General features: G+C 28.8%; 3 protein-coding genes and 1 long non-coding RNA gene across 6 annotated transcripts; 2 read left to right on the top strand and 2 right to left on the bottom strand.

Moving 5' to 3' along the window:
• Nucleotides 1-5,100: 5,100 nt before the first annotated feature.
• On the top strand, nucleotides 5,101-6,220 carry LOC124824600 (protein SHI RELATED SEQUENCE 1-like). The gene is made up of 2 exons (XM_047297048.2): nucleotides 5,101-5,491; nucleotides 5,572-6,220. The coding sequence occupies exons 1-2, from the start codon at nucleotides 5,101-5,103 to the stop codon at nucleotides 5,952-5,954; spliced, it is 774 nt and encodes a 257-aa protein (XP_047153004.2). The 3' UTR covers nucleotides 5,955-6,220.
• A 4,075-nt stretch (nucleotides 6,221-10,295) lies between these two features.
• LOC124824561 (uncharacterized) lies at nucleotides 10,296-13,371 on the top strand. 3 transcript variants are annotated; one of them, XR_015784473.1, is made up of 5 exons: nucleotides 10,296-10,974; nucleotides 11,397-11,496; nucleotides 11,605-11,714; nucleotides 12,963-13,061; nucleotides 13,151-13,371. It is a non-coding gene; the product is annotated as an uncharacterized LOC124824561 (long non-coding RNA). The 3 variants fall into 3 exon arrangements; XR_015784471.1 differs by having other exon boundaries at nucleotides 10,297-10,974; nucleotides 12,963-13,371; XR_015784472.1 differs by lacking the exon at nucleotides 11,397-11,496 and having other exon boundaries at nucleotides 10,300-10,974; nucleotides 12,963-13,371.
• A 2,664-nt stretch (nucleotides 13,372-16,035) lies between these two features.
• ERD14 (Dehydrin family protein) lies at nucleotides 16,036-17,266 on the bottom strand. Its single transcript, XM_047297030.2, has 2 exons — nucleotides 16,901-17,266; nucleotides 16,036-16,691 (listed from the first exon to the last, which is right to left on the bottom strand). Exons 1-2 carry the CDS (start codon nucleotides 17,138-17,140, stop codon nucleotides 16,332-16,334), a joined length of 600 nt encoding a protein of 199 aa, XP_047152986.1. The 5' UTR covers nucleotides 17,141-17,266; the 3' UTR covers nucleotides 16,036-16,331.
• Nucleotides 17,267-21,023: 3,757 nt separating this feature from the next.
• On the bottom strand, nucleotides 21,024-26,374 carry SHL1 (PHD finger family protein / bromo-adjacent homology (BAH) domain-containing protein). The gene is made up of 5 exons (XM_047297029.2): nucleotides 26,215-26,374; nucleotides 25,739-26,084; nucleotides 25,293-25,361; nucleotides 22,032-22,167; nucleotides 21,024-21,402 (listed from the first exon to the last, which is right to left on the bottom strand). The coding sequence occupies exons 1-5, from the start codon at nucleotides 26,285-26,287 to the stop codon at nucleotides 21,373-21,375; spliced, it is 654 nt and encodes a 217-aa protein (XP_047152985.1). The 5' UTR covers nucleotides 26,288-26,374; the 3' UTR covers nucleotides 21,024-21,372.
• Between the last annotated feature and the right edge of the window lie 147 nt (nucleotides 26,375-26,521).

Genomic DNA, 26,521 nt, shown 5'->3' with positions numbered 1-26,521 from the left:
AACGGACAGATAGTGGGTCAGGTAGCGGATACGATTTTATCAGGCGGGTCGGGTTGCGGGTAGGTACTACCCGTGCCCGACCCGACCCTTTGCCATCCCTAGATATGTGTTTTGCTATCTCCTCTTTTTTATTTCCATTTAAAACAATGTTATTTAAATAGGGTAAAAAAAACAAATAGAAAATGGAATTAAATTATCTTTCACTTTTTATTTTAATATTATTTTTATTTATTTATAGCAATAATAAGAATAGACATTACCATATAAATTTTAAAATAAATAATTTTTAAATTCGTAAATCTTAAAGAAAAAACTTGACGAGAAATTTGTTACCCAATAAATTGATTTCTTTTAAGAATTTTTAAAAAGTGAAAATGAATTTTGGGAAAATCAGCTTCTTCCAATCAATCTGTTGACATGAAACAGAGATTTGTGTTATTTAGGTAAACAATAAGAGGGCTTGTTATTGGAATAAAAGGTGATAATATACAAAATTGTTTATTTTCTTCATCAAAAAAGATATTAAAAGAAAGGTTAAATGTGTTTTTATTATATAACTAGTTATTATATATTAAAGTAAAAGAAAGTTGACTAAAGAAATCTGATATTACGTAATTTAGAATCTTAAATGATTTATAATTTTATATAATATTTTATTTTATTTTTACTTTTATTTAATGTAAAACTTAGATTCATATTCATTTTATTATCTATTTAAAGATTCACACTTCATATCTTGATAATATAAATTTTAAAATTTAAGAGTTTTGGAACGTTAAACTTTCTTTGTATATAGTTTAGAGATATTAAAAGGAAATTGAATGGAATTTGTCCTTGTTGTTTGGTGCATTGAGCTTATATTCTCTTTGCTCTGCAGCTTTACATTATTTGCATCCCTCACTTCTCTGCTATCACCAACATTTAACCATCAAAAGGGGACCCCTTTTTATTTTGTACTTCCCCCTCAATTTTATCCAATAATCCAAATATAAATATTTTATAAAAGAAAAAATATTTCAACATATATTATTTTACACGTTTTATTTTTTTACATTGTTATTATAGAGACGTACTCTAAATTTAATATAAAAAGTTAATACATAATATCGAAATATTATAAAAAATATATATTAATATATCATTATCTATACGATGGTAGTGAATTTAATTGAGATGTAAAATTTGTTTTGTTTGAAAATTTATTAATGAGGTTCGCGTAGGTTCTGTTCTCCCTGGCATTGCCAGCTCAGCCACTGAATGCTTGGTGTACTTGCTACGCCAACTTGTGAATTCAATTTTATATATCTATATATATATATATATATATATATATATAGATAATAATACTTTGATAACATTTTTTTGACAACATTTTAACATTATTTACGTGTTATTATGTGATTGGTCTATATTGATGTTTATGATTATTCTTATTGATTGTGGAATAATTTTGGATCAATCACAGAATAACTCGTAGATAATATTAAAATGTTGTCAAAATATCATTGTGATATGTATTAATATGTGTCCCACTGTCTCTCTCTCCCCTTTCATTTCTCTTTCCTTCTATCAAATTAAATGTTCCAAAAGGTGTTCACATCTGACAACATATTTTTGATTGCACAATTGAGAATAAAGGTGCGAAGGAAACTTTTACCTTTTTATTATGATTTCAATGAGATGTATTTTAGGGTTTGTTGGTTTAGTGAGGGTGCTGAAAGAAAAAATGGTGGTGCAAAAGGAAAAGCCCAAGAATAAAATGACGGGAGGAATGGGCCATAACTAAAGGAATCAAAAACAGAAATGACGTTATTCCTCCTATGACATTATTGGGCTTTCTTGTTCCTCTTTGTGTTTAATCGGTTTGAACCTCTTAAAGAGTTTATAATTGTTCTTCATTCAAATATTCAAGATTAGATCAGTTCCTCAGAAAATAAAATTCAAACGTTTGATTGAATTGGTCCTCTTTGCATTTTAAGAAAAAAAAGTTCAAGCCGTATTAATATCAAATGATACAATTTATTTTTCAATGTCAAATATAAACAAATAAGTTATAATTTTATAAATATCAAATAGTAATTAAATAAAAGAAAGAATTATAAAAAATAATAATTAAATGTGTGTCTTAAAAATAAATTAAAAAAATCAAAACAAAAATAGAATTCATATAATTTTTTTGTATAGTTTGAAAAATTAAAGAAATTTTATTAATTCAAAACATAATGATTATGAAAATAGAGATGGAATTTGTGAGATAAGGTCTAAGAAACGTGAAATTGGTAAGACAATGAGTGTGATGATAATGACGAAGAAACATGAAAGTTGGGAGTTTTCATAAACTTTAACAATATTTTTATCACAATATTTTAACATGTCATTTTATAATTAGTTCAAAATTACTTTATAATCAATAATAATAATCATAAACACGAACCAATTATATAATAATATGTAAATAATATTAAAGTGTTGTTAAAAAATATCGTTAAAATATTATTATCCTTTCCATAAAGTTGCAAAAGTTGATAGAGAGTGTCGTATTGTAATGAAATGGAAACATTATGGAACACGGTACAACCATTGTTTATTAATTAATATTATCAGAGGCATCAAATTCTATGCTAATTACGTGTGAAGACCAAACAAAAGTCAATATATGCTGCATGCATTCCTTATAATATTCTATTAATGACAACATTTAACACCTAAAGTATCTATTTATTATCTGTCTTGTTTAAAAGGTATCTTTTTGTATTGGTGGGTTGTTTTTTATCTTTTTAATTTACACGTATACATGGATATATATAAGGACATTTATAATTTTTCAAAATTAAACTATTTAAAAATATTATTTAAAATATAAACTTAAATAGACACGTGATTTTAAAATATAATTGAAATAATGTTATATAATAAAATATTTATAACAACAAATTTAAATAAGTTAAATTTTATAGTGTAGTTTTTTTTAATAAATTTAATTTTACAAGTCTAAATAAAATTATATATACATAAAATTAAACTATAAATATTTATCAATATTTCTCTTACCAATAATTCATTTTTTAAATATATAAAAAATCACTAAAATAGATAAAATATATTGAGGTTAAATACAATATTTAAGCATTTTAAAGAAGTTGTATTTTAGAAAATTTGACATCGACAACTTATAAGTTAAATTAAACAAAATATTATGATACTATCTTTAGTTATGATTTTATATTTGTAAATTTTTTTTATGGGTTTACCTTTTTCATAACATTAAATTTAAGTAAAAAAAAAATTATGAAAAAGGCTTAAATTCATGGTTAGATTATAACTAAAAATACCTTTTTAATGCATTCCATTTATTTTTACATATCTAGTTGATTGTTATTCTATTTTTTAAAAGCAGAAAGAAAATAATATATATCTTGCAATATTTTTAATAATTCCTTTTTTTTTTGTTATATTTTATCACAATTTTTCCCTTTTTTAATTTCTTGTTCTCCTGACACGATTATGAAATGCAACTTGTAGTCAAAAAGATGTTTCATCATTGGATCCTATGTTGCACAGAAAAGTAACATTTACATGCCTCATAAGATCAGAATAGCAGTTAAACTGTTTCTAACAAAAGGAAAACGCTAATTAATTATAATTAATTACCCTAATCCCGGTCCAAGACAGAGGATGTGAATTAGTAAACTTCACTGCTGTCTTTATTCTTCTTTTGTTATTCCCAAAAAACTTTAATTTCTTCGTTCGCACTGGTTTAAGATACCCCCACATGCTACAATTCTTCCAACCAAAACATCACATCTAAAGCTATCTTATCCTTAATTTATAGGCAAAGTAAACCATTACCACACACACTATACTTCTACCATAATACATAAAATCATCTATTCTACATACTAACATTTAATATATGGATTATCTATATATACATATCATATTATTAATACAATCATTTTTTATCAATTATTAAACTTTCTCTAAAAAAAATTACATCATCATAATAAGCTATTATTTTTTGTGGGAAAAAAAGTGAATATCTTCGTTCTAATAACCATAAATTATGTGTTATAAATATACATTCTATTATTTTTTATAAAAGAAAAATTCCGACTCTCTTTAGGGTTGAGATCAAGGCCCAAAGAGCGTCTAAGAGTAGCCCAGCGGCCCAAATCACATAACAGTTAGACATGGAATTTCACAAAATGAAATGCATACAATGGAATTTTTCTTTGGAAAATGTTATTTGGACAACAAAAATTTGACACAATTTTGACAACGGCGACGTGGCAGCTGTGCATTGGCTCAGTGAATTGAAAACAAACCAGAAAAAACCCAAAATACCCCTCACCCCGGTTCACTGAGCCAATGCACAGCTGCCACGTCGCCGTTGTCAAAATTGTGTCAAACTTTTGTTGTCAAAATAACATTTTCCTTTTTCTTTTAATATCAATCATCTGAAAATCAAGAAAAGAAAAAACCATGCATAGATGAGCTTAGCACCACCACCATGGAGGAAAGGCGCCGAGTATAAAAGAAAAACAAAATGATATTTTGACAATTTCTTTTTTAACAATTTTTTTAACAATAGATTATGTGTCATTATTTTATTGGTTGGTACATTTTAAACAGATTAATCACATCATAAAAAAATATTCGTTAAAAAAATTGTACTCATAAAAAAATGTTCGTTAAAAAAATTGTACTCCTTTTTATTTTATTACCAAATATATATATATACATATATATATATATATATATATATATATATATATTTTATATATTTCAAAAGACATGTTACTGATATTTGAAGACAAACACATAACAAAAAACACTTTTGACACGCTGACTTTATATATCTGTCTCAAACAGAACCAATAATTGGAAGTTTGAGAACATGGAAAGCAAAGACATGTAAACTGTTGAAGATTCACACTCACATTCAACCGATTCACTCTCTAAAGCCATTGCTTATACTGCATTTTGTCTCCAACCCTTCAATTTGCCTTTCCCTTATTCTAACACATCACTTTTTCTTTCTGGTATGTTTGCCTAGTGCTTCCGTGACGTGGATTTTACTTCAACCCAGAATCGATTCTCATGCCATGCCGTACCGCTATTTTAAAACTCGACCAAAGTGCACAGCATTATATAAATAATAATACTTTGGTTACAATAATTTTTGAACAAAGAGAAGAAGCTTATGCATTTTCGAGAAAAGAGAAGATGCAAAGAGGAACAGAAGGAGAAGAAGAAGCAGTGTCAAGGGGTTCTAAGTGCCGAGACTGTGGGAATCAAGCCAAGAAGGAATGTTTGTATTCAAGATGCAGAACTTGTTGCAAGAACAAAGGCTTTAATTGCCAAACCCATATCAAGAGTACATGGACTCCTGTTGATAGAAGGCGCACCAAGGATAATAACCCATCTTCATCTCCACACAACTTTCACCCAGATTTTCCTCAAAACCACAACCAGATCAATCCATATTCAGGTTACTGTCATCGATCTTTTCTTTTTTTCTGGGGTTGACACAGTTCTAAAACTCATGCATGATGTATGTTTTAGTTTCAGGTTTAGAGATGAAATTTCCTTGTGCTACGAGTTCGATGGCTATGTTTCGGTGCGTTCAGGTTCGGTCGGTGGATGATGCGGTTAACGAAATAGCGTATCAAACATCTGTGAACATTGGGGGGCATGTATTCAGTGGAATACTATATGATCAAGGCCCCGAACAAAGCTATAACATTAACAAGGGTGAGAGTTCCACTGCTCTTGTTGATGAACACCAGAATAATAGTCTTGGTCTGCTGAAGAATTCTTCGAGTAGAGATAGCAGTGGTGTAACTATAGCCTCTGCCGGTCACGGTGACCCTCTTTTTCCTCCACCACCGTATCCCTTTCCACTTGCTTCCTTCAGACCCGGTATGCCATATTTCACATACCCAAGATCTTGATTGCTTTCTTTCGGGATCATCAGCAGCATAGATACGATCGCAATGCATGGAATCGAAGGCATTTGGGTGAGGAAAAAAATGAACTGATTGAGATTTGTGTGTTGTATACCCTAGAAAACACGCAAGTATACCCTAGAAACAAAATAGAGCTTGTTCTTTTGTGGTTGAAAAATCGAGGACTCAGTTTGTTCCCATTATGGTTTTGATGTGTAATTTAGCATGTGGCCGCCGCTAAGTTTGGCAGTTTTGTCTTCTTGCTTTGCTGCTATGATTCACTTTTTAGATTTTATCTAATATAATGTTTAGTTCCTCAACTCCCTCGTTATTCTGCACTCTACACTTCTGCTACCTTCTTGATTTTTTTATTATCTTATAAAAAACTGTGTCTAGAAAACAATATACATGCATATTTACTTTTTTATTATTAATTTATGTATATTAAATATGAATAAATTTGGTGATATATATATGTGTGGTGTGAGTAGAGTGCATCAAGCCCAAAGCGACTAAAAAAGACAGCGTGCCGTTTGGTAGCTGAGGACTTTCCGGAGGTTGGTTTTGTAGGCTCTTTTTGTTCCTTCCGTTGGCGTGTGCGGGCAGACTCTACATTTTGTTATTGTTTCGATTTTCTTACTCAATTTCACGGCCAAATTTTATTATTCATATTTTAAAATATTAAAAATTCGTCAAATATTTAACATCACCGTGAGATACTAATATAAAAAAGACTTTAAACATATGTTATTTTGGGATTTTAATGTCTGATCTCTGTCTGACTTTTATATGAGTGACGTTAATGAAACGTCGGATCCTTTAGGTTAGACGTCGTGTCTATAGATCATGTAAATGTGTATTGATTTTAATGTCCACTATGAACAAGAAAACTGAATTCTTTTATTTTGATTTAGTTGCACTTACAATTGAATATAATGAATGTATTACGTTATTACGTATGTTGAACATTTAAATCACCGAAAAATGTGTTTAATTTTAAAATACTATGACTTAAATACTAATGTGGTATTATTTTCGTTAAAATTATTCGATTCAGTTTTAAATTCTTTTTGTTGTTTGATGTGGTCTTAATTTTTCTTAATTTAACTTTTTTGGTTAATATTGTTTAAATAATGAACTAATATGTGTCATGGTTTTTATGTTTTGTTTAAGTTTTTTTTCATTTTTCTTAATTTAAAAAATTACATGTCAATTCAAGATCATATCACTGTGGTAGTAACAAAGTCATATGTTACTGACTGTGTTTTATATTTAATTTGATCTTAATATTTGTTAAATTTAATCAATTTAATTCTATTCTTTTTAAATGAATCAATTTATCTTCTTTTCAAATAGAAACCAAATTTAATTTTTATATGAATATTATATTGATATTTTTATTAAAACTCATATTTTATTAAATATTTCTAACTTAGGTTTAGAGTTAATTTAAAATTAAAATGAAAATTTTAAAAATTATTAACACTATTAATTTAAAATTTTAAGAGGTTAAATATCACATCAACTATTAAACAAAAATGTCATACAACATTATATTAATGGATTATAAAATAAAATTGCCAAATTTAAATTACTTTATTTATTTTTGTAAAAATAACTTTTTTTATCACAATAATAATTACAATAATTTCTTTTAACATTGTAAGATATATTAATTTTAATTTTTTCTTTTTATTTAATATTTTATGTGAATTTTAAGCTCTTAAAGTTTTAAACCAACTAATCTTTTCCTTAAAAATTTTGTTCTAATTTTATACCAATTATAACCCTAAATAAAAAATATTTAACAAAAATATGAATTTTATTAAATATAATATTTGTATAAAAAACAAATTTGGTTTCAATTTAGGTAGGAATAAATTAATCTATTTTAAAAATAAATTAGAACTAAATGAACAAAATTAACAAATATAAAACTTAATTCGAATATAAATATTGACATGTGACACTCCTACTATCTCATGCATCCTATAAATAAGGTGTTTAAGGTGCATCACATGCCATCCCAATTATATAAGGTGCATTCCATGTCATGTTGTTCCAATTATATATTTCACTGTTCTCCTAAACACTTTCTAAAAATCAAACTAGTACACCATTTTCAAATTCTTAATTGCACAAAAGTATATATATTATTCCAATAAAAGTATATTGAGGTAACATTTTTAGATTCATTTATAGCATTTGAAATATTATTTGTTTTAAAATTGATTATTTTTATCACGATTTTATTTTTAAAAAGATACCTCAAAATATTAAAGGAATAATAAATTTTTAAATGGTAATCATTTTATTGAAGTCAGAATATTTAAATTTTTTAGCCTTCCACTATGTATTTGTTCTAATATTAGCAGTTTCACATCATTCAGGAATTTAATGTAGTGAAAGGGGTGAGTATGATTGTGTTTATAATTTAATCTCAACTGCATATTTAATTTAATGCTTATGACTCCAAATGGGAGACTCTTCAATTAATTTGAATGGGACTAGGTGAAAATCTATTTATATAATTTCTTTTTCTGATAACATTTTCATACAATGAATAAGAAAAAAAAATTATAAATTAAAATTAGTATATAAATATCAATTAATTAATAGAATTACTTTATATAATTTATCTAAAATATTCTAATTTTATTTACTTGAAATAAACTAATTTTAATTTCAAAGAGGTACTTTCTTTTATTCTCAAAACCAATTATCAAAATAATCAAATTACAAAAAAAAAATAAGAAACTCAGTAAGTCATACTTAAGAAACATAACTTTCTTTTGAAGAAATCATATTTCACAAACACAATTTCAACTTTTTATTTATTTTTCTGCTAAAATCAGACTTAGTAAACACGATTTTAATAAGAAAAAACAAAGAAAAGGTTGTGTTTAATAATCACATCTTCGTTAAATTGGAATGAAAATTATATTTATCAAACACGATTTGATGACAACAAATATATGAAAGAAAATATGTATATGGAACACTGCTTTTGTATTGTTTAAATATAAGGTTGAAGTTATGTTTCTGAAGTACAACTTGTTTAAGATGAAATTATGTTTCCTAAATACAATTTAAAAAATCTTATAACTTCTCTATAACTTTCATTGTGATAATTTTTTTCAATAGGAAATATGCAACATGAAAATGAATAATGAAGTACATATATCAATCTAGATCTTATCTATTTATAACTAATTCTCAGTTGTTAATACTGTGTTTGGTTTTAACAAATAAACAGAAGAAATGAAAAAAAAAAAACTAAATATCGATCAAAGTTGAAATAAATGATAAATGTAGAACGCATATTTTAAAAATTAATTAATGTGATTAACTTTATAAAAAAATTTAAAAATATACGAGAAATAATATACTAAAATTCACATATTATCCTTTTTTTTTTCTTCCTCTACCAAACCCATATAATACATGTAGCCAAATTGATGCTTGTCTGGAATAATATGTTAAAGTAATAGTAAATTAATTTGATGCAATGTACCCTATAAAAGCTTGGTTCGATGCTTTACTTAATGTTATTAGATACCTTCTATATGTTAATCTAATCATAACAAACATATGTTTATATACTAAGTGATATGATAACTGGAGAGAGAAGCATAAAACTTATTCGCGTGTTTAGATTAGGCTACGATTGTTAAAAACAAAGGTTAAAAACTGGATTATTTTAAAGATTTAATCAAAAATGAATTTTACTTCTGAATAAAATATCTACGCTCAATTTAACAATAATTTATAACATCAGAATATATGCTTTAAATTAAAATATTAGTAGCAGTACTCTGAACTATTTAATTACTTTAAATACCTAAAAAATAATCAAAAGTTAAGCTAACATTAACAACTTTCGTTGTACAAATAAACGGTTATTTTATCATAGTTTAAAGGTACTAACTTAAAAGTTGTTTCATGGTCGTAGAATTTTAATTAATTCTATAATTTTTCTTAAATGGTAAATAACTTACTATTGTCTTGTGATTTTAGGTGATACAAAATAATATTTACGTATAAATTCAATAGATAAATTACAAAAATTAAAGTTAAGCATTGTTATTAGTAAATAATTTTTTTTTTCAGTTTGTTTGTTATATCTTTTACACTACAACAAAATTGATGATAACGTTATTTTAAAAAACACTATCTATTAATATGTTGAACAATATATAACGCTTATTTAAATAAATATTGTGATAGAAATAGATAGATTTTTTTAAATAAGTGTTATTTATAGATAATTAATATTATTTTTTTAATTCATAATTTAAAATAAGAATTTTGAGTTTGAGTATTTTTTCCCTGGAGCCCTTCTTGCGTTTTCATAGAGTTTTTTTTCACTCTGAAACAAATTTTCCCCCTTACCCTAAAATTTAAATTTTCGCCACTTCGGTTTTCCGCCCCAGTTTCAGTTCCGAATTTTCGCCCAAGTTTCACTTCCGATTTTTGTTTTATTTTGTTGGGTTTAGCTTTTCTGCGTTTTGGAATAAAACGAGATTGGCCAGAAATCCTTTATCTGTTATTTCTTTTCAAATTCGCGAATACCATCTCTTATTCTCTTCTTTCTTCTTGCTATTCTTTCCTTTCATTCAAGAAAACCGCAAACCCTAAATCAAGGAAAAGGGAATTTTTGGGTGCGGCGAGGTAGAGAGTGGAATTAATGCTAGAAGGAAAAACGAAAAAGCGATTGAAATTAAAGGAGGATTCTAGGGTTCGAGAATTCCTATTTGGGGAGTGAGGAGTGGATGGCGATAATAGGGAGGAGAGTTTCGGTTTTAAAAGTGGTGGCACGAGGTTAGGGAGAGGGAACCAGTGAGTATCGTGAGGTCAACCATTAGGGTTCTATTTGAGGTTCAGAAGGGGTTTTATTTAAGGACGGTGAGGAGTGAGTTGTGAGCACAGAAAGAGATTGCTTTAAGAAGTCAGAGGGAGAACTAGGTAGTGGAGAACGAGGAGTGCATAGTGACCTGAGAGTTAACGATGAAGAGAAATTAACCAGGTATGGAGAGCTAATTCCGTTATTTTTAAATTATTGTGGTCTGAATGTATGAGTTTAATGTGTTCCTGTTATGTAGTTTATGTGTTAATTGTAGTTCATTGCTTGAACAATTGGAAGTTAATAATACTTTGTAATTATGTTTTGTGGAATTACAACGTAAGAATGTGGTTGTTATTCTAGTATATATATGACCATGCAATGTTTGAGTTTTATGAATTATGAGTTGGTGTGTGGTATTGGATTTGAACTGTGAGTGCAGGGAGAGGATAGCCAGGTTATTAGTTATTCTGTTAAACTCCAGCGGGTTCTTTGATGCAGGGGAAATGTGTCTTCTTTGTGTTTGTGAGGGAGTGTGCTGGTTGTGGTGTGATTTGGTCCAATTTTCTGCATTTTTTGAAACTAGTATCTAAATTATATTTCAGAAAGTTATATATTGTTGATGCACGGCCAAGAAAAAATGCATTGGCTAATGGAGCCATGGGAGGTGGTTCAAAATCATCATCAAACTATTTTCAATCCGAGGTTGTGATAGGCTTGAACTGACTAGTTGTGATTTCTTGTTTTATCCAGTTATAATTATAAATTTGACTTTACTTCCGAAGTACCTGAATTCTTATTTTGTTTGACCAGGTAGTCTTGTTGGGGATAGACAACATCCATGCGATGAGAGATTTGTTCGGCTTCGAGAATACATGGACACTCATTTCAAAGCGTCATCAGATGGAATTTCCTCTTTCTTGGTTAGTCTGTGAATGTTTGAACATTTTATCTGTTGCAGCATTAGATGAATTGATTGGGCTATTAGAAAATAACCCGCTTTGGAGCTGTTAGAATAAACTGTTTTTAAAATTTTTGCATTGATGAAAAGTTTAGATGTGAATCATGATGCATGCACAAAATATTTTTATTATACCTCTCCAAATCATCCAGTATGGTTAAACAAGTATGGCATTTCTCATACTTTTCTACTGAATTGTTTTATGCATGGTATTCATAAAAACAAGTGCGAAAAACTGAAAAAAGAAAAAAGAACTATTTTTTGTATCGGAGTTTGGATTTGATTTCAAAAATCAATCTAATCCAAAACAAACTTATAAATATGCTGATATTTTTATTCATAAATTTATGAGATCACTTATATTTACATTTATTTTATAAAAGTATATAAACATATCTAAACGTAATTATCATTTTTCGAGTTGTGAATTTAATAGTATAGATTTTAAAAGTTATACAACTATTAGCTTTATAATGACTTGCAGATTACATACTTCTTGTTTTTACTTTTTTTATATTAATTACATATCTTAGTAATTTTTTGAATATATACTTCAAAGAAAAATTAAAGAAGGCTGAAATTTAAAAATGATCCAATGCCAAATGCTTTTAATTCGAGTCCCTTGAATTGGATTTAAATTTTAAACCAAACTATTTTCATGGTGAATTAATGATTGATCAGGTCTAATGAATTTTTTTTTCCAAACTGATTTAATCTAATATTAAATATCCTCAGTTTATGATTGGCTACGTTAATTTTGGTAAAAATCAATTAACATAGTCTGTTTCTGATTAGTAGTGTTTGGTAAAAATTTTACTAAAGTAATTGATGAATTTTATTTGCAAACCAGCTGTTATTGATTAAAATTTTAATAGTTTGTAATTTTTTATTTACATAAATAAATATATTTTTTCTATCCTAAAATGATTGCAATTTTAGCTCTTAAAAGAATTTCAAATGCATTACTTTTTCTTGACATTAGCTCACTATTTCTTTGTTGTTATGTTATTGGTTAATTAAATAACTGTATTATTGTGAAACTGGTTGGAAGAGTGTACAGTTGTAATGAAAGCATGACTTTAAGAGTTTAAATTTGTATATGGTATATAGTTATTTGTTATCATGTAATGAATTTGGTTGTAATATACTAGAGTTTTGGTTCTTTTTTATGTTCATATTATAAAGATGTTTTTTAATTTTGGTTTTCTAGTGTCCATGACAACCCAACCACAATGATTGTGGGTATTACGTGTGTTAATATATGAAGGAAATTATCACATACTGTGAAGGAGGAACAATTCCAAATGATGTAAGTTATTTTTATTGTCACAATTAATTTGTAGTAAAATTTAATTAACTAATTCTATATTATTTTTCTTTCGTGCAATATTTTTCTAGTTGCAGATGTCAACAATATTGTAAAAGTCAAATAATTGAAGTTAGGGAAAATTAGTGTTTACATGTAACTAATACATGCTTATAGATTATGTTATGGTGATGTACATGTTTATAAGTACTGATAGAATATATATGTTATGGTTATATATATTATCTTATAAAGCAATGTACACATTAAACGACTTAGATATTAATGGACATTCTTTTTGAGACATTTGTGATATTTTTCTCAATATTTTATATTTTTTTCTATACAATAAAACCAACAGATAGAGATAGTGCGAGTTTGTACATAATATTTTATTCTAAAATTATTTTTTTAAAAAAAAATTAGATAATAGATAATGCTTATTTAAAAAAGTGTTATCTTCAACTACCAATAAATAGTATTTTAAAAAAATTCTATCTATAAATTTTAATTTCAAAAAATATTAAGAAAAAAAACATATTTAACTCTTTATATATAATATTAAGTAGTTTAATCTTAACTTCCAATCATGTTACTAGAAACTATAAATAAACATGAAGAATTGTGAATGAGAATTGTTAGAAAATCATGTATTAAAATAAAAGTAATGTCAGAAAGCATGGTACAATATCTCTACATTTTCAAGATGTCTGTCTGTCTCTTAATTTTCATGATCTTTTTGAGACAATTTCCTATCATTGTTTTATATATTATGGTAATCAATAAATTATAAGATGATGCTAATCCATTTACATATTTTAAAATTTCATGATTTAATTTAACCATCAAAGTGCTATGGCACCATTTTGCATGCAACTTTAAAGATCAAAAGATGTGGTGAAATGGCTCGTAAATTGAGAATTTTCAAGGATCAAATGGTAAATAATGGTGTTTCACCGTCTGGTCCCACAACATTGCCAGATGTGAGTTTTGCTTTATTTATATTATTACTCTATAATGGGCTTTTCAGTGGTGGGCCTATTATGGGTTCATATTGTTATTGGTCCAGTTCTTAAGTAATTTTGTTAGTGTCATAATTTTAATTAACAAAATGATTTTGCATAATTAGATGTTTGTTAGTTGTTTTAATCGGGTACGTTATTTTTAACAATAAATCAAGACGTGTGATAGAGATAATGTTGATTAATAGGAACAGGTACGACGATATTATCTACTTCTACCATACAATAACATTTTTTATTCTTTTGAATCCTTTATACTTTTATTTTTCTTAACTAATTTTTTAGTTTCTACTATCTACAATAAACTAAAGATATAAACTGTTGTAATGAAAAAATTACTTTTTGTTTTTGTTGAATAATTATGACAATTAATAAATATTAAAATATTTTTATAATATTATTTGAAAAAAAGATTACAAACTTTTTCATTACAATATTTAATAATGATTCATATTTTTTATTTAATTTACAAAAATACAACACGCATAACGACAATAGTTTTCCTGTATTTAAGAATAATGGTATATTTGCTGTGGGGCTATGGATGTGAACTTTAAGATTTTAAAATATGTTACGAATTTTTTTTTTCTGCTCTCCTTCATCATCTTCTGTCTTTTTCTTTATTTTTCCTGTATATATATTCTCTTTATCAATATATACTTATTTATGAATTGTAAATATATATAAGGATTGACTAGTACTTTTTTAAGTTTGATGTCAAAATTTTAAATTTAAAAAAAAAATTGTGCACATAGTTACAATTAATTTGTATAATTTCCAATTAAAAAATTAAAATCTATTTTAAAAAAAGTCATTTCAAACTTAAATGTTCCAATCTTAATAAATTTCACATTATAGCGAGAAATATATGTTGAGATTTTATGTGTATTTATATAAGATTTTTGTGAATGTATGTGTTTTTTATTTTATAAAAGTTAATAAGAATTAAAGCTTTAATTCAGTAGTTTCATGGTTAAATGGGCCATGAATGAAGTTGGTCCATGCATAAAAGAAGAAAATGTTGTATACCCTACAAGAGGGCCAACAAATAATTTAACATTAAAGGAAATTTAATATGAGTAGTATATAGTCTACAAATGGTCAACATTCATAATTTCAGAGGTCTTTGTCTCTTTGAAGTGGGGTATGCCATTGTTTCCATTATTGGCCCAAATAGAAAGCCCTAGAACAACATTTCCCTCAATTCAAAAGTTTAAGTGAGTTCAATTTTGAATTTTGAAACTTCAAAGGACACCTCACTGATATAAATGTATTATTTTTATATTTTAAATTAAATTTTAGGCATATATGTTATTTTTTATATAAATTTTATTAAATTATGAAACTGTTTTAATTATTTAAAAATGACAAATATTGTGTATAGATTTGATAGATACGGGGATGTGTGTGGACTTGTGTAAATTTAAAAAGAATGTGTATAACACTTTGAATAAGTAATTCAAGTAGACTTATATGATTCTTGCAAAATAAGAAAGACAATTACGTATTTAAGTTTGCATTCACATAAATTTGAATCATAAAGATGTGTCGGTAACGTTTGTATTAAAAATAAAACTTTAAATTAAATTAAACTTAGTGAGTAATTTATAAAATCCGTGGCATAATTAAAGCCTTCACTAGAAATGCTCAAAATTAACAATTTAATTTTTCATTCACTACTTGAAATGTATTTCAAATTGATTATCTTATGCTTCACTTTCTGAATTTAAGAACGTGAACACATGATAAATCAAAACTAAGCTTAAATTTAGTAAGATAATAAAATGTTTATGCCAAATAAATTAAACTATTTTCAAATAATGTAAAATCTCAATTAATTGGATTGGGACGTAAACTCGTTGAATTCAGTTATGAATGGACCGTGGTGAGGAGGCACGAAATCAACAATAATTATTAGAACGCATTAAAGCGACTATTATCTAAAAAAGAAATCCTAAAACACAAATAATTAATACATTATTGAACTAAATTTGTTTCAATACATTTTTTTTTTCCTTTTACTTCAAACAAACCAAGTTATGAAAAAGAAAGAAAAAAAAAAGGGAAACCTAAACGAGCTTTTTGTATATGCAAGATAGATAGATACATACACAATAATAAAAAGTAAAGTATGCATGAAGAAACACGAAAGATAAGAAACCCCACAAGGCTTTGATATGATGAAAGGAAAACAAAGCACACCACAATCATCTCCAACAAACCCAACAACAAAGAAGCCTTTGTCTCAATCTCAGTGACCACCACTCTCCTTTTCTTTCTCCTCCTCTGTCTTCGAGTGGTAACCAGGAAGCTTCTCCTTTATCTTCTCCAATATACCTTTCTTCTCCTTTCCTTCTCCTTCATGATGACCACCCTCACCGTGTTCCGATGAGGTCGCCGCAGGTGGTGGTGGTGGTGGAGGAGAAGCAACCTCCTCGGTCTTCTTGTGCCCTGGTAGCTTCTCCTTAATCTTGTCCAGGAATCCCTTCTTTTCCTCAGTTTCAACAACCTCGACTTTCTCAACTGGAACACTTGTGTCCTCCTCGATTTTCTTCTTTTCCTTCTTCTTCTTCTTCTTTTTCTCTCCATCTTCTCCTTCCTCCTCACTTGACTGCACACACATTAATTAATAGTTTAATAAAACGCATATTCATCCGTATTTTTTAATTCATTAACATAAATTTTCATATAAAAAAAAAACATTTCAACACTGATTAAAGGATATGATATGATCAATAACTACTGCATGAAAAGGTTGACAAACTTATACACACAAATTTATATATAGATATTTGCATGGAAATGAAAAGAAAGATTTACAGAGCTGGAGCTGCTGTCAGATCGGTGAAGCTTTTCTAAGAGGCTGTGCTTCTTCTCTCCTTCTTCTTCTTCCTTCTTCTCCTCTGACACTGTGACCTTTTCAAACTCGGTGACGATCACCTCTTCCTGATGCTTCTCTTCTTCCTTTTTCTTACCGAGAAAGTCAAAAACTCCACGATCCTGGACCTCCACCTCACTGCTCTGAGGGGTCTCGTACTTGTTCTGGCTTTCCTCTGCCATGATCGGATCGGTAACTGATTTTACAACAATAACAAACTCAATAACAAACTCAACAAAAGAGACTTAGCTGGCACTGCAAAAGCAAAGTGATGAGTTTCTGAGAAGAGAAATGAATTGAGTTGGATGATTTTAAGCTGCAAGAGTGGGACACCATTTATACTTGCCATCACGCGCACTATCCGCGATTAAGAAAATCAAAAGGTGCTAACCGACGTGTGGATTAAGTTAAGAGATCCATTCACGCGCCTTTATTTGCATCTCTATATTCACGCCTATGAATTTGGCTCCAAACCCAACTTCCTGCATCTGTAATAAACAAACTCTTCTTAATTAATTTATATAAAATTACAAAGGGTGACTGAATTAATTAATGATATTAAATTTATTCATCGTGCACGTTATATTTCTGTTTTACAGTAATGCATGCCATATTTTAAAATTACTGAAATGCTGATTTCATGTTTTTACTTTTATTATAAATAGAGAATACAGATATGACATCTATTATTGTTTGTTTTTTAAAATGTTTATATAGAAACAATTAATCCGGATCAAAATTAAATAACAAATGACTATTATTTTTAATTTAATTAATTGATTTGATAATTTTTTTCAATCTTTACTAAAGAAATAATTGAATAAATGAGTTTGTTAACTTTTATTCATGATTTGAATAATAGAGCGAGTGAAGATGGTGTAAGGGTGTGCGAGGGTGGGAGGAAAAAGAGAGAGAGTGATCTGTGATACGACGAATGGAGGAGAGACACGTGGCGAAAGAACGTGGGGAGGCGTTCCATTGACAGAAAATGCCGACCTCGATGGATAAATATGTATAAGTCGGTGGGTTTGCGTGGGAATCATAATTCTGTACGACACTAGCTAGACGCTCGACGGCGACGTCGTTTTAATCCCCTATATCTCAGTGTTACTCTTACTATAATAAATACAACTAGAAAGTACGTGAGGTGTGTTCTAGCTGCACGATATTTCTTAATTCTATAATTCGAATTTTAAAAGGAATATAATTCATGTTTTAGAAGAAATTTTAAAAAATATAATTTAAGATAAACTATAATATTAATGTATTTAAATTTGGGTTTATTATAATTGTGAGAGTTACACTGTTAAAAGTGAGAAAGTGGACCTGAATACAGGAAACATTACTTCAACTATCATTGAATATAGAAAAAAATATAAATATAGTATCAAAACTAATGACTTTTTTATTTATGTTTTAGATATAATTTGTGAAAAAAATTTAATTGAAATAAATTAGAAAAATATTTTTATTACTATCAATTACAATTATTTAAACTTATATTAATTAAAATTATTTTTTTAATATACACATTACGTCGTTACTATGTCATCGTATTGAAATCAACAAGTGTTGCATGTTTTCTCAGTAATATTAAAGGCTTATTCATCTAAGATATTTGAGCTAAGATCTTACAATAAGCTTTGAAATGCATCATGTGAACAAATAAGTTAATGTTTGCTGTTAATGACAAGATGATACATAACCAATTAACTAAAATTGATTAACTTTTAGAAAGTGAAAGATTAAATATGTAATTAAAATTATATAAGATTCAGAATTACACAATCACGGCATAAAAATTTATTTGAAATTTAACAATATTAAGAATATTATCAATTTTTTTTTGTTGGTTTCTTGTTCCTCACTTTTGAAAATAGGGCATGACATTCTTGGATTCTTTGTAACTAGAGTTTTCACGGGTTGTTTTTGTGTAGAATTTGGATAAACTTATCAATTAGATCTTAATTTTGAAAAAAAAAACTTTTATTAATTATAATTAACTTAAACTAATTAAAACATAACACAATCTTTATAAGCCAATTTCTTGTTTTAGAATTCATCATCGTTTTTTTTTTCATACCTTTTAAATTTAGAATTTATAACTCTTCCCCGCAATTATGATCCTTATGAAGATCAAAAAGATTAGGTGAAATTAATGGTAAAGAATGGTGTTTGTTAGTTGTTTTAATGGGATACGTTATGATTAACAAGGTATGAAGATACATTGTCATGTGATCGAGATAATGTTGATTAAATAGGAATAGATATGAGGATGATATCTTCTTTGAATTGAGTAATCCAGTCATTTACTTCTATCGTGCAATAACATTTTTTGTTCTTTTGAATCTTTTATACTTTTATTTTTTTTAATTATTTTTTGAGTTGCTACTATCTACAAGAAACTAAAGTTATAAATGGTTGTACTGAATTTTTGTTGTTGTTGTTACTGTATAATTATGGTAGTTAATAAAAATTAAAATATTTTTATAATGTTTCTTAACAAATATTTTAAAAATTTTCCATTGCAATATTTAACAGTGATTCATATTTCTATTTAAAATGTAAAAAAAAATACAAACAAAAAGTGACAATGGTTTTCCTGTATTTAAGAATAAATGGTATAATTACGGTGGGCTTATGGATGTGAATTTTAAGATTTTAAAATATGTTAAACTCTTCATCATCCTTCTGTCTTTTTCTTTATCTTGCCTATATCTTTCTTCTCTTTATCAATATACTTATTTCTAAATTGTAAATATATCTAAGGATTGACTAGTACTATTTTAATTTTAATGTCAACGTTTTAAATTTGAAAAAGAAAATGTGCACATAATTACAATTAAATTGTCCCGTCAATTAAATTTAACTATTTAAAAAGAAATCAATTCAAACTTAAACGTTTGAATTTTAAAATGCAACAAATATATGTTGAGTTTTGTTGTGTATGTATGTGTTTTTTTTTTAAGTTAATTACAATTAATGCTTTAATTTAGAGTGTAAAGGTTGAGCTTCAGTAGTTTTATGTTTAAATGGGCCATGATTGAAGTTGTAACATAAGTTCATGAACGACTTGAAAAGGTTTCGTGTTTAAAGAAGAAAATTGGGGTTTTCTTCCTAAATTCCCATATTTTTAAAAATTCTAATTATTCTCCAACTGAAATTGATAGAAAAGAATAATGTAAATTTTTGTTGTTGTTTTAGGTTGTGTAATACGTAGATACTTTTTATTACATGATCTAAAATTTAAAAAATTATTTTTACATGTTATAGATTATAAAATTCATGATATAAATTTGTGTTTTGAATTGTAGGAAATATAATTTTGCATTCTAGATTATACGATTTATAATACAAATTTATATTTTAGATTGTATAATTTATAAAACAAATTTAAATATTAAAGAATCCTAACGGAAAATTTAATAAATACTGTGTAGCCTACTGACAACAACAAATGGTCAAGATTCATTCATAATTTCAGAGGTCTTTGTCTCTTTGAAGTGGGGTATGCCACTGCTTATATTATTGCCCCAAATAGAATGCCCTAGAACGGAGACGAAGTTTCAGTTCAATTTTGAAATTTGAAAGGACACCTGTACAAATATAAATTCAATCCGTAACTTGTTCGAAGATGTTGGAATAAAGTTTTGCAGGAGTAATTTTAAAAAAGAAAAATCAGAAATAAGTAATTTAAATTTTAAGTAATCGACAGATTAAAAATGAAAAAAATAACATGTTACCTTGTTGACAGGAAAGTTAGATAACATGTATTTATAAAATAAAAAATTATTTTAAGTATTTAATAAAATTTTAATTAAAATATCCATAGACTAAAACTAATTGACATAAAATTATAAAACAAAATTAAGCAACTACGATTAAACAAATTTTACATACATCAACTAATTTTAACTTTTAAATTATTCTGAATCCTTTTGATGGAAAAAAAAGAAGAGTATTTTCCAATTTCGCAGGACACTACGTAGAAAAATGATACGTGACACTATTGGCATGCAATTCAGCAGTGGATTGAAAATCTAGATCTCTGCCTATGTTTATGAGTACAAAGAAAGAATTGAGTGTCTACACTGCTCTCATAAATAAGTAAAATACTTTACAAAAGTTCATCCGACTCAGAACAAGGACCAGAAAAGAAGAGACAGAATCTACACTATATAATTACATAAACACGTCCTCCACTTCAAAGGAAACTGCATTTGTCCTTCAACCAAATACACATGACAAGTTTCCAAACTAGTCTCTTTCCATGTGAAAGTGAACGACTACAACATAGAACAACATAACTTTGTCTCCGTCTTTGTCCGGCCCCTACCCAGGATTAGGAATGCAAGTTCTCCAGTACATTCATTACATATCTAACTCATTTTATCATGCTTTATATACTATCACACTATTGCCTACGACGGCGTTTAGTGTCCACCTGCACAATACCAAGCAACACACACATATTAATACATCAATCCTTCCTTTTTTCAGACCAATACCATTCAACTTCAACAATAACAGATTAATGTTATTCCATGGCAGTGCCTAAGAAGAAGAATCCAGATATCTACACTATTTGGGTGGTCAAAACTGATAATTTTTATGTGAAATATCATGGCAGGTATAAATGTTTAGTACAAATAAAATGGTGGCACTGTCCTTAGGCATTAAAGCCATACTAAAGGAAGTCCTAAAAATCACATTAACCAGAAAGAAACGTTAATTTAAGCAAAAAAGGATTGGAAAAAGATACGAAATACCGAATGCATGTCAGTCACAAAAACTTTTTGTTATTTAACAAAAGAAATATTAATTTGCAATGGCACTCATTCTCTTACTCAATTGGTGACTTCCTACATACAAATGAACCAACTGATGCCCATGTGACCATGAATCACAGGATATTGAGGATATAATCATTTGACAATAGAATAGAATTTAGCAAACCAATAGATGATAGATGAAGTATAAACCTCTCCAAAGCCTCGGTGAGTCGATTCAATGGTATAAAGTTATGAAAAGTAAAAACAACTCACGTTATCAAACAACAATTATTTGAAATACCTTTGTATCCGAGAGTCTAGAAGCGGAATGAGAGTTCTGCAACTTTTTTTGACCTTCGGCAGAGCAGCTTTCACAAAAGAAGTGGTCAAGTCTTTTGGCTTCTTCAACAGTCATGTCTATGCAAGCAGGATGGAACCTGAAAAATAAATTATCGTGCTGAAGACTATATTCACGCAGCCCGATATCCACAAAATAATGGCACGTGTTGCAAAACAAGTTATTTTCAATGCACAAATATGTTAATTTTAGAGGTATCGAAGTCAAAAATCTTCTATTCATCATGGTTTATAAAACAAACTAAATGGCCCTAGATCTCAAAAGCGCATTCTTAAAAATGGCTTACTAGTAAACCTTACATATTTATTGCGCCTCCAATAACAATATGGAAAACATCTCAACATTCAAAGCAGCTCTTTAGTCAGTTCCATAGTAAGACTGACGAGGATAACAAATTTGCTATGAAAAAAAGTTATGTTCTCTTCCTTTAAGACTAAGGTTCCAGGAATTTAATTCAGTCGTTGCATGAACTAATTAGTTGATCATCACGTCCAATCTAAAGGCTATTGCTTAGCTAGTTTGTGGACGTGCTACTGTTTGAATTGCCAGTGGAATAATTATGCACATGGATTTTATCGTACATTCACTATCCGTATAAAAAGAACATAACATATTAGATTAAAATTAGCAGAATGAAGCTTAAAGCAAAAACATGAAAGAAACACTGGGAAAAAAAAGTCGTATAAAATATGAAGGAAAAAATGTCAATACAAAGGTAACTTTCTTATGCAATGCAGCAATGGGCAAGGAAGAAGAGTTCAAATCCTACTTTTTAAAAGCAAAAAACACATTAGAAAATGGGGGAGAAATTGCAATTTTACACTTAAAAAACCTGAACAGTGTTGCTTCCCATGAACAAGGTTATCAAACTCTTGAGTGTACGATCCTAAATAGAAAAAAATAAGTTAACTCGCTATTGAACTCTTTTCTGATTAACCTCGGTAAATTCTTAAAACTGGTGCAAACTCACATAAATCTCCAATCAAGAAATGAGGAACGAGTGTGGTACTAAATGTAGGTTTTGAATGAATCATTACACCCACAACTTATGTTTTTATGAGTTTTGGTTTAGTCATCAAGTTTATTGGGTACTAATGAATGTACTATATATCATACTTTATTATTGTTGTATTAAGAGTATTCTTTTATGCATATATGTCATTAACAGATTTATTTTAGGTAAATTCTTATGAGTTTATAAGTTGAATCGAAGAGTAAGTATATGAAAGTCCCACGAGTTTGAAAATCTTGGTCATCAATAACCACAGGTTTTGCGTCTATTTGAATCCCATTAGGGCCGCTCCCCCACTGTGCTATAGTATGCTATTGACTACAATGGTTTAACCATGTTTTATCAACTCAGACAAATATTTATAGGGAACATCAGATTTATGCTATGAATTTGGCACGTTAACTTGAGTGTCACTGCATGCATACATGAAGAGTGGAAGCACTAAAGTACAATAATGAATTCAAGTGCATGATCTTTTTTGATGAATTTGTTACCATATTTTAGACAAGATATGAAATTCCTGAAACAAGGTAGCTTTGATAATTGTCTATACTATAGTAGATAACCACAATAAGGAAAGAAATAAGAAATTAATGAAACACCTTATCAGTGGCTGATGACATGGTTTGCCAAATTAAGAAAGACGAATAACATGGCCAACTAAAGTATTGTTTGCTTTTGGTTCCATCTCGATCTTACTTATATGGCCAAGAACAAGTACAAATAGTTATAATTAAAAGAAACTTAGTTCTCTTAAGCTACGACCCAGATGTCAATAACCAACACACAAAACGGTTGCATAACACTTAAATGCATGCAACAATCCATGAATATACGCAATGTGTGGGCAGCTCCATAAATTCCATAAGAATTTACTTCATATATGTCTATAAATAACGTAATAATTGGATGTTTGAATCCGGCAACGAAGTAGCTAAATCTAGTATTGCATTACTGGTAAGCAAGTTCAATCAATACCAACTAAAAAATGTGGCATAAGTGCATACAACATTATGCTTTAAATATTTGTTCATACTTTGCAATAATATCATATTTTTTATTATATTCTATACTTTTATTATATTACTATATATTTATTACACTTTATTTTGGAATTATTAGTATTATTTAGTTTATTATATTTTGTTACGTTTTCATAAAAACAACGAAAAAGTTGTTGGATTCAAACTAAAACACTGAAACCCTAAGTATGACCTGGCTCATCAGCTGCCCATTAACTAGAGCCGCCCCAAACATTCAAGAGAATGCAGAGGAGTGTGAGGTCACGGTGGCAGTCGGTGATAGTGATAGTGAACATGCAATGCCATGCTCTGCAATGGCAAAGGTCGCAGAGCCTTGTCTGTTAAAAGCACATACAGAAGCCTGCAAATCATGGAAATGGCACCTTTACATCCATGTGCTCGGTCACTGGTGCTTTACCAGCGCCAAAGGACCACTCTGTTTCACCAACTTACAATTGAATACTGGTGATTCATTTAATATTTAAGCTCACATGATTTCACCCAACTTGGGGTTGAACTCGTGAGTTTGGCAGAATTCATTTGAGTATGTGATAAACATATTTTATGCAGAAGTTTAACATAGTTGGAGGTCTTATCATTTCTTTAGTGTATAAAGGTTAATTCTTAGTTAGTTTTAGTAAACTAACTATAAAGGAGAAATTAATCAAGAATGACCTTGATTGTATAAATTTTAACTGGCATTGTGGACGAAGACATCAATCAGGAAAAAGAATACACGATCTACCCCAATCCTGCTGAGTTCCGTGAAACCGATTATGCATTTGAGAATAAACTCGAGCAATTTTACCAGTTAAATTGCAAGTTTGATAACTTTGAATATAAATATATGCATAAATAAGTAACCATTAAAAGAGAAATGAGAAGGGTAGGGTAGAAATTACCCACAGCCTAGTCAACAGCAAAAAAAAAAACAGGTTGAAAAAAACTGCATAGTTACTGCTGATTTAAAATACTCTTTTCAAATGATACAGCAAAGGAAAAAAAAAGGACAAAGGACAAATAGAACTGAAAGTTCCATCAGAGGAATGCAAGATATTCAAAGAACTGAACATTCCAGTCTTCACAAAATCAAACAGACATCTTACATAGATCAGGATAAGAGGGAAGGCCGATAATTTAATGATAAATCACTTTAAATATTTTACTTACCAGTCACTGCAGCCCTCACATTGGACCATTAGGTCATCAGGATTGTAAGGCATCTCACATTTACAATACCTGCAATGAAATTTTAAACAACTTCTATCAGGCAGAGTCAGCAGAATTCAAGAAAGATCTCACAGCTTCTCGAATCTAACAAAAGTCGATGTTTACCATTTCCAACTCAACATATAAAATCCTAATAACATAAACCGAGTAAATATATTATAGAATAATCCCGTAATCTGAGCCATTACCAGACTAACCAACAGAAACTTAGAATTTGCCATTAAGTTAAGTTTCGAAATTGATGGCAGCTAAGTAAAATAAAGAGAGAAAGTCCATTCATTCCAACAAGAAATTTTACCAAAAATCAAACAAATTTTGAAACTAGGGCAGCAGAGACTACAATAGAAAATATATCTGAGCATCTAAAATAAAAGTGGTGGACTCACACTGCAACTCTATCAGGATTGAAGGCACCTGTGGAGGAATTGTACTCAAACCGACAGAAGAAATCATCGTTACCAACCGCATCCAGTTTTGTGTAGCTCTTGAAGCTGTGGACGGTACACTTGCCTTCGATTGTGTCGGTGCTCTGAACATCAAAGTGATCAGAGAGAAAAACCTCCTTTGAGCCATGAAACTGGCGGCGACCCCCAATTGACTCCTCTGGCCTGTAGTACCAGCGAACATGAATTTTCACATTTGCGCCACGCGCATCCGCCTCGATCCTTTCGATCCTGGCCACATATGAGGGTTTAGCCGGATCCGACGGTCGCATGAGCACGCAATCAGCAGCTGAAAGACAACAACAAAAAGAGCCTTTGGATTGAGGAAAGCAAATTGAGCTAGCACAAAACAAAATTAGTCTGATTTAATCCAATAAATTTGTCAAAATTGTTTTGTGAGAAATAGAAAGTGAGTTTACCTCTAATGGTTTTGCTTATGTGTTTGACTGAGTATGACTCTAGGGTTCGTCTTGGAGCCTTCGGCTTAGCCATGAGATGGAATGGAAGCACAGGATGTAGAAGATTGAGGATGAATAAAATACAGAAAAATATTATGTTTTTTTACATGTAAGGGTTTATTAATTTTTTGTTTCAGTGCTGCGCTGAACCATGGGTAATGGTGGGGCGACTTTTATCTCAGCGTTCATTGAAATGCGAGTACACGTACACAGATATGGACCAGAAACTTTTGTATTTTTAACTTTTAAAATAAAAAAAAATATCAAA

This window comes from Vigna umbellata, chromosome 2 (genome assembly GCF_029865625.1).
Source record: "Vigna umbellata cultivar VRB3 chromosome 2, Vumbellata_1.0, whole genome shotgun sequence".
Lineage (NCBI taxonomy): Eukaryota > Viridiplantae > Streptophyta > Magnoliopsida > Fabales > Fabaceae > Vigna > Vigna umbellata.
Note: the sequence above shows the minus strand (reverse complement) of the source record. Positions and strands in the feature narration are given on the sequence as shown.